Source organism: Leiobunum rupestre, chromosome 4 (assembly GCF_980474605.1).
Source record: "Leiobunum rupestre chromosome 4, qqLeiRupe1.1.hap1, whole genome shotgun sequence".
Taxonomy (NCBI): domain Eukaryota; kingdom Metazoa; phylum Arthropoda; class Arachnida; order Opiliones; family Sclerosomatidae; genus Leiobunum; species Leiobunum rupestre.
The window spans coordinates 36,026,236-36,035,104 of NC_143387.1; the positions used below are offsets into that span (position 1 = coordinate 36,026,236).

Consider the following 8,869-nt stretch of genomic DNA (forward strand, 5'->3'; position numbering starts at 1 on the left):
CATTTTAAAAATAATGGAATCAGACACGGTTTCGATGTAGAGTGTGAAAAAGCAACTACGAAACTATTTTCTCGACATCCGTATTTATATTCTTCTAGGTTTTTTATTATGGTGTTTCGTATTTACAAAATGTCTTTTGTCTTCGATTGATATAAAGCGTTTGTATATCCTCGCTTCCAATTGGCAGCTGATGATGTAAATATTTATCGTAAAATCAATATTGGAAATGTTGATGGTTATAGACAAACATTTGGTAAATTAAAGGTTATACAATACATATCGAAACATTCATGGCAAATTCAGTTTTTTTTGGTACTATTAGGTAATATAAATGTCGTGTTATTTTTCATTTATTACGAATGGTACCAACAGCAGGTGATTCGTGTACCAACAATGGCTGCCAGGTTATTGGAGCCCTCCCCTTAAATATTGATCTATTATCTCCGACAGTGTCATCTTTATATAAGGGGAAAATGGAAAATCAAGGGGCCCCATACATTTGACGATGCTGCCGAGGTCATGGATAGGAGTGCCCTGCATAGATGTGCGCATGGGTAGGATATAATATATTATTTATATAATAATAATATAATTATTCTGAGGGTTTTGAAAAATTATTGACCAAAATCTGGTTTAAGAAATTTTTGTAAGGGAAATTTTGGGGGTACAAATACATTGATTGTACCCCCCGCTTAAAATCTAGGAGGGTACAAAGTACCCCTGTAACCCCCTTTTCCGCCGCCACTGAACGGGATGCTCATTTGTGGGCGCTCACTGAGGTTGCCCCGGGGTGAAACTGATTAATCCGACCCTGACTCTAACTTCGATTAGCCCTGTTACCAGAGATCTCTGCTGTTACCTCTCAAGAGCAACAACTGCGATCACTAGGGCTCGAAATTCCCTTTCGATTCATTTGATTTGACTTTCAATTTATGTGCAAATGGTTTCAGGGAAATCAAGTGCCCAATTTCCTGCATTCTCCGATAACCCAAATTGTTTAGCACTGACATGGTTAAATAAAATAAACTAATTCCGATCGAACAACTTCTTAAATAAAAAAAAGGATCGAACGACGCATCAATCAAATTTTTATCGCATGACGTTCCCCTGTAGCACACGGGAGTCGGTTACAGGTCGGTCTTGGGTCGAAAAGTCGGTTTTAGGTCCATGACCAAAAGCCGACCGAAAAAGTCTTAATCTATTTCTAAATTGAGAAGGAATTTTTTGCGTCGAAATTTTAGTCAGCCCAATGTAGCTAAATTGAAATTCATAAACTCGCTCGGTTTGTGCGAATGAAGTTAAATAACCGAATTTCAACTATTTTTTCAATAAACCTGCTTCTTTTATTTGACAATGCATTATTTTTTTAGAACCTGAGTCTCCGAAAACTTCATTAATTGCATTAACAGCACTTGACAGTATATTGTAGTTCAATTTACCTCCTAAGCCTTGGTTGCACAAACCATAGAAATCTCATAGGTAACTAGAATGCTGCCGCCTACGGCCGAGCTTGAAGCCAGTTCGCCTTGAACCTTCAGCCAATGAGAGGCCGTAGAGTGGTTCCGCCAAGGAGGATAATAATCCTCCTTGGATCCGCTACTATAGCGGGAGATAGGGGACGTCATTCTCTCTGGTGACATTAAATTCTTGGCAGAACCACTCTTTGAGCTCTGATTGGCTGAGATCTGGCTATCGTCTGCCACGGCGTTTGGCCCATTTGCCAGTTACACGGCAGCATTCTAGTTACCTATGAGATTTCTATGGCACAAACCGGTTTGTTTATTAAAACAATGGCCGTCGGTTTATTAGAAGTAGAGCTAATTGCGCGACGGCATAATCAGCATTTGAGATTCGATGACGTCAAATATGACGGATGACGCAATATCTGTGAAACAAACCGTTAGTGAAGAAATAGAGATAGTGGCATACTTAGGAGTAATTATGTTACATATGCTTTAAGTAATATTTGGGTCGAAAATAAGACTTATTACCAAGTCGGCCCACCGAGGTTTCGGAGTACATAAGACGCACCTTTAGAGTCGGCAGAAGTCGAACATACGACGTCGGGCCGACCCTAAATCAAGTAGGACATTTCGACCATAAATAGTGCAGTGGGCCAATGTCTACCCGACTCCGCGAATTACGTCTGCCGCCGACGTCAGCCCGACTCTGATTTGCTACAGAGGTTGAGGATAAATTAACTTTTCGTGGGTACTCAGTCCGTGGTGGGGCACTACAATGGTTACATATAGGGAATTAATACCAATGGAAAAACCAATCAATTAAATTTTTATGTAGTTCCGAGTGCCGTTGAGAAATCGACGTTTCTCGGGGAAAGAGTCGGAGTTAGCGCCGTGGTATATTCATAAAAAATAACAACCTCTTTCACCTATACAAGGTGTAAACAAAAAAAAACGATCGAGTGCTAATAAATCAAAATTTAATTGTAGTACTGATTTGAAATTTTCAGGTCACGTAGCTCGTGCATTAGAAACGGAAACTTTTAATGACCTTGAACCACGTCTTCAAGGTCATTCAAAATTTATTTCGAGAACTCTTAAAGGTACAAAGTTGGTTTCAATTATTATATGAAATTCTAAATAATGTCAAATAATATTACTGTATATATAGTAAATACGATTAACTAATTGTTTTGGGATAAATTTTAGTATTTTAAAAATTATGGTCATAATTTGAAATGACGTTAAGCCTTGGCTATAAGCAAACTGGGGTGAAGCGATTTCGCGCGTGTGAACCAGGAATTATCGTAGGCGGTCAAAACTGGCATTCAAACCGACCTAAACTGGGTTTTAGGCTCTAGTGTGAACGTGACTTTAGAAAGGTGTTCCACGTCAAATTTTAGGTCTAAATAGCTACCTGGTTAAAAGGGAACACTTGTTACATACCGTACAGGTGAAAAATTTTCAGGTCCTGTCTCTGGGAAATATTACTTGGCGATTTCCTTGAAAAATTTTAATGAATCGCCTATTATCAGAGTTCAAGTGCGTAAAACGTGTTTAAAAGTTCACAAAAATCGCGGGTGAGCATTCCCAAATCGTATTTAATTAGGCAATAGGCCCTTCAATAAAACATATTAAAGGAAATCCCCCAGATAGCCAGGACCTGCAAGTTACTGTTTATGTGTTGCGTGTTGAAATAATGAAAACTTTTCACTGTATGTTATGCAACAAGTGATTCCTTTTAACCAGGTAGCTTTTTTTTGACATATTAAACTAGGAGGTAGTTTGTCGATGGATTATCTACGTTAAATTTCACACAAAGTCAAACGACAAGCTGCGCCATCTATCAGGGACTGTGACAGCGGTAAATTTGGCGGCAAGTTTTATGCACACATCGCTGATGATCGCTCAACATTTTAGGACTTTTAGCAATAATTTTTAATTGATAAAGTTAGTTAGTTATACTATCCAAAATGAGTTTATGGGTTGATAAATATAGGCCAAATACTTTAGGAAAGTTGGATTACCATAAGGATCAAGCTGTTCAACTAAAAAAACTTGTACGTCTGAACATTTAATTGTTAATTTTAATACATAGGTAAATAATTTTAAAACATGTAGGTTCAAGGGGGTGATTTTCCACATTTTTTGGTTTATGGGCCATCAGGAGCAGGTAAAAAAACCAGAATTATGTGCATTCTGCGAGAATTATATGGTCCTGGGGTAGAGAAATTGCGAATTGAGCATCACAATTTTACAACACCATCCAAACGAAAAATAGAAATTGTTGCTATTGCTAGCAATTATCATATCGAAGTAAATCCAAGGTGTGATGTACATTTTCAGAATCATGTAGAGAAGAAATTAACACACTCTTTATTTCAGTGATGTTGGTATTTATGACAGAGTAGTTATACAAGATGTTCTTAAAACTGTCGCCCAAACTCAACAACTAGATTCAAATACCCAAAGAGAATTCAAAGGTTAGCCAGAACAATATTGTCCAATGGTTGTTATAGTAAACCTAATAGCAGGTTGTTTATTATTAGTGGTTGTACTAATGGAAGTAGACAAACTAACTAAAGATGCTCAGCATGCATTGCGTCGAACGATGGAGAAGTATTCTGCAACTTGTCGTCTTATACTTTGCTGTAATTCTTCCAGCAAAGTAATACCGGCAATTAGGAGTAGGTGTTTAGCTATTAGAGTGCCAGCTCCAACTCATGCAGAGGTAACTATTTTGTTTCTATCACATGTGTAGTTTTTATATAAATGATGAATTCAAAATAGATAAGTGGAGTTATACAAAATGTGTGCAAAAAGGAGAGTCTTTCTATTCCCCCCGAACTAGCATATAGAATTGCTGAAGCTAGTAAGAGAAATTTAAGAAGGGCATTATTGATGTGTGAAGCTTGTAAAGTACAAAGGTGCTTAATCTTCCATATCAAAAGTTTAGTCCATTTTTATATCCTCAATGATAAAATTATTTTAGGTACCCCTTTGTACCGGATCAAGAAATTGCAATTCCTGACTGGGAAATATTTTTAGCAGAGACTGCGAAGATGATTGTTCAAGAACAAAGTCCAAGAAGGTCTTTTGTTTTAGTCAATAAGAAGATATTATTTAATTAACCTATTATTTAATTAGGCTTTTCGAAGTTCGAGGGAGATTGTACGAGTTGCTTTCTCATTTAATTCCTTGTGATATAATTTTTAAGGTGTTTTTCTTATTACATTTTACTATTACCACTTTTTTGAATATTAGTAATGTCTTTTTATAGGGGTTATTAAGAGAAACGCTGACTAATTGCGATGGCGAACTTAAGAGTCAGATCACCCAATTAGCTGCTTATTATGAACATAGATTGCAACTCGGTAATAAAGCTATTTTCCATTTGGAAGCTTTTGTTGCCAAGTTCATGGCAATTTACAAGAAATCTTTGGAAGATGCAATGGGAGATTTTTTCTAATTTTACCAATTTGAATACTTTTGGAATCTAATAAATGCAGAATTTTGATATATATATTATGCCTTGCATTATTATTTTTGGTTCATTGGGAACTAGGACAAGAAAAATCTTCCTGTTCAGATTAAATATCCTGTGGTCAATAATGTTATTTCAATTTGACCAACTACTACCGCCAGCTATGATATGAAAAACGTAGGTAATGTCACCCTATACAAGAGACTTCATTAACAATGTTATTTTAGCATAGACAAGAATTATAAGGGCAGCCTTGTTAAAGCTATACGTTGCTTGATTTGTAAAACAACTTTCAAATCTGTCATTGAAAAAAAGGTTGGGGGCAGATTTTAGGAGATGCTTCAAGATTCTTTTAATTTTTTTATTAAAACCAAAAATTTAAGCAATTAACAAATAAAAATTCCTTAAATTACTACTGATACCATTTGTATTAATATACCAGTTTCAATATTTACCTAACAAACACGATGTTATTTACTTCACTTAAAGTCAAGTTATTATCCAATTTGTCACGTAATGATAAAAACTCTAAATTGTTGATGTCACTGTCTAAAGTATCTCCTAATGTGAAGCTAACATTTGGCTCATTCTGCATTTTAGGTAATATAATATCCAAATATCGGGATATTGCTAAATCATACACAATTTTCTTATTGCTGTGATTATTGGGTGAAAGTTCAGGTGATGAGATTGAAGTATGCAAACTAGACTGGCTAGGTAAATTAAATTGCTCGGAATTTAGGGAATTCATTGCAGGCTTATCCATACTAGTACTTTCCTCATTTGTGTGACACATCCAATCTATGGGAAATAAATTAATAAAAATAAGAATAATATGTAAGGTTGTTATTTTACCAATGCATTGGTCAAATCCAGAAGCTGATGATAAATTGAAATATTTTTCGGATAATTCTGCATTTGATTGAACTCCTAAACCATATTTATAACAACATGAAAGATAATACTGAGCTTCAGAATCCTAGAAGTGTAAAATAATTATTTAAGCAAAAGAACTATGTAATATCAGAAGCATGGCCGTGCTTAGAGGTTTTACGGCCTAGGGCAAAATTCATGGGCAAGACTGACAAGGACCCGAGGTGATAATCACAGATTTTGTTCAAACTCAGGTATAATGTACACACCTCCATGTAACTTGAAAACCCTGCAACGGAAAAGTTGCATTGAAAATAACATGGGAATCTGAAGGATTTTAAGGGTCCCCCAATTGACCAAATTGCATTTAAACTTGATTAAATAAAATTTTTAAAATCAATTTAAATGTATTTTTCATTTTTTAAAAGGTTTCACAGGGCCCTATAAATCCTTCAGATTCCTATGTTATTTTCAATGGAAATAATTCCAAATCATGTTGTCAAAAACGTTTTCGATTGCCATGGCAAAACGAAAGCCCATCACAGCTTTTCCCTTGCAGGTTTTTTAAGGTACTTGGAGGTGTACACTATACTCAAGATTGAACAAAATCGGTGATTATCACCTCTTGTCGTCTCCTTGTGAGTGTAGCGGCCCTCCGGTATATATATTTCTTTTCATTATTAGGAAACAGAAATCAGTGAAATTTTTATTTTATCATTTTTAAACTCCCTTATAATATAAAATAATATAATCGAGATTTTTTAGTTTACCTCTGTGCTGGCTTCTTTTAGTAAGGGAAAAGCCCTATTCCAGTTTGATTTTTCAAAGAAATAAATTCCCATGTAAGTTTTTGCCTATGAAACAACAATAAGTAATATCAGGTATCAATAATGCTAATAAGAATTATCATCTGCTATGTCCCTGATGTTATTTAGTTGCATAACTTAGATGGTTAATATTCAGATATTTAAGAAAGGTAATTGCAATATGAAAACAATTGATTTTTCCAAGTATTTACACAGTCCTTCTAGAATCCAGAATCAAATTGAACATAAGGATCTCGTGCCACAAAGATAACCCCACATTAACAAAGATTCAACAAAATGACAGATAAATTTTAGTTGGTGATCACTCCTTGATTGCTAGCATACTGTTAGCTGCATTGCCCCTTAGACGATCCTATGCTTCCCAGTAACATGGCAGTATTATACGTTTTTGAGAATCAATTTTCACCATACAAACAAGGCTTCTTTCATCATTTACACCCATCTTCATTCATACCACATAGTGTATTCCTTCAAACTTACTGTGAAGCACAGGTTGTTCCAAAGGGGCAATGTGGCACCCTGTATTATTACCTCTTTTAAACCTAAAGTTGCTGCTCTTTCAATTAGCTTTAATCCCTTTTCAACATTTTGGGGTAACTTTTCCTTTCCTTCTAAACAGAATACACCTAAATTGTACGTGGCCATTGGGTGATTAGCTTTTGAGGCTTCTCCGTAATGAAAAGCGGCCTATATAAAAATATAGATACATAAACCATTGAAATTTTTTTTACAGGAAACTTCAACGTATATTGAAATGATTACTTTTTCAAAGTCAATAACGGTACCTTGTCCTGTTTCATAGCATACCCCCAAGTTAAAATGAGCTTTTGCATTTCCTAGTCTGCTCCCTTCTTCAAAATGAAATAACCCTTTTTTACTGTCTTTTTCAATGGCTTCTAGTCCAGCTATTGTTTCTAAATGGCCAAAATATTCCTGGGATATGGCTTCCAATTCTTTCTTAGTTACATTTATGCTATCTAAAATAGGCTGTGTAATTTGGAATGTTAAGATAATTTTCAATTCAGCAAATACAGTAATGACAAAGTAATCTTAAAACCTGTGGACTAGCTTTTGAAGATGTAGAATATTGATCATCAAATGGATTATTTAAGGAAGCTGTAATGGAAGTCTCAGGTAAAGCTAATTTTGTAACGGTTTTTGTGGGCAGAGCTGACACAACACCCCAGAGAAAGTTGGTAAATCCTTGGCATAGGAATGGTTTTTGACAGAGCTTATCTCTGTCAACTGGTACTTTATGACATAATTTGAAGTTTAGGCCAATGGCTAGAGCAGTTCCCTATAATGAGAAAATTATTATTTATTAATTCATAATTATTTGTAGTTAAAAATTAAGGCTTGTCTCACCACCCATCCAACAGTTTCTAGTAGTGAACAATCATACTGTGGGTGAAAATCCTGTTGTCCATTACAGGTCTTTCTCTTTTTATTATTATAATTCCCTTCACCCTTTTCCTCTGAAGTCCTTGAGCATTGAATTAACTGACTATATTAAAATTAATAAATAACTTTAATAATTGTGGTCGTCATAATACACTTTTATGGAGTATTAATGCTCAATGTCAGTGAAAGTAACAGTTTGGATATTTAAGGTGTATAAATTCAACAGCAACTGCGCAGGAAAAAAATGGAGCATACATAAGAACTTTCCAAGCTTTTCCTAGTACTAGTTGCACATTTTTTCTATGCCAAAATTTACTTGGAGCACAGCTGGTACAAGAAATTAAAGGGAACATTGATTGAAAGGTGCAATTGGTAAATCTGTGGAATCAATACACCCCTGGCGCAATTTACTTTGTCGGTGTTTTTGTTAAATCTTCAAAGGTCTTTTTGTGTCTTGTTATTGAACTTGAATCATTTATCAACTGCCTTTGTACTAGCAAAGATGTTACTGTAAAACAACAATAATAATAATAAACGTGCATTATCATTTCAATTTCATTTGGTTGATTGAAATTATTGTTTATTTTTATTAAAGCCGCACTTACCTCTTTTTCGGAGAAAACTCCACATTTTTTTTTAATGCTTTTGTTGTTATTGCTAAAAATTTACATTTAATTTTAATTACATTTTCAATTTCAATTCCTACACCTGCTTCGTCCTTGATTCACTGTTACCGCAGTCGCGGAGAAATATTTATAAACCGTCGCCGATTCCTAGCAAGAGATAACGCTTCTATAATATATATATAGATGGCAGCAAAGCAT

General features: G+C 35.0%; 2 protein-coding genes across 2 annotated transcripts; one reads left to right on the plus strand and one right to left on the minus strand.

The window, feature by feature from the left end:
* The first annotated feature begins 3,331 nt into the window (after positions 1-3,331).
* On the plus strand, positions 3,332-4,963 carry RfC38 (replication factor C subunit RfC38). The gene is made up of 8 exons (XM_090171299.1): positions 3,332-3,520; positions 3,582-3,787; positions 3,846-3,943; positions 4,010-4,191; positions 4,251-4,387; positions 4,453-4,551; positions 4,608-4,677; positions 4,741-4,963. Exons 1-8 carry the CDS (start codon positions 3,434-3,436, stop codon positions 4,927-4,929), a joined length of 1,068 nt encoding a protein of 355 aa, XP_090027425.1. The 5' UTR covers positions 3,332-3,433; the 3' UTR covers positions 4,930-4,963.
* A 328-nt stretch (positions 4,964-5,291) lies between these two features.
* LOC149947590 (uncharacterized) lies at positions 5,292-8,824 on the minus strand. The gene is made up of 9 exons (XM_090174051.1): positions 8,651-8,824; positions 8,457-8,553; positions 8,010-8,148; positions 7,702-7,941; positions 7,407-7,631; positions 7,176-7,331; positions 6,588-6,671; positions 5,800-5,923; positions 5,292-5,745 (listed from the first exon to the last, which is right to left on the minus strand). The coding sequence occupies exons 1-9, from the start codon at positions 8,673-8,675 to the stop codon at positions 5,396-5,398; spliced, it is 1,440 nt and encodes a 479-aa protein (XP_090030177.1). The 5' UTR covers positions 8,676-8,824; the 3' UTR covers positions 5,292-5,395.
* Between the last annotated feature and the right edge of the window lie 45 nt (positions 8,825-8,869).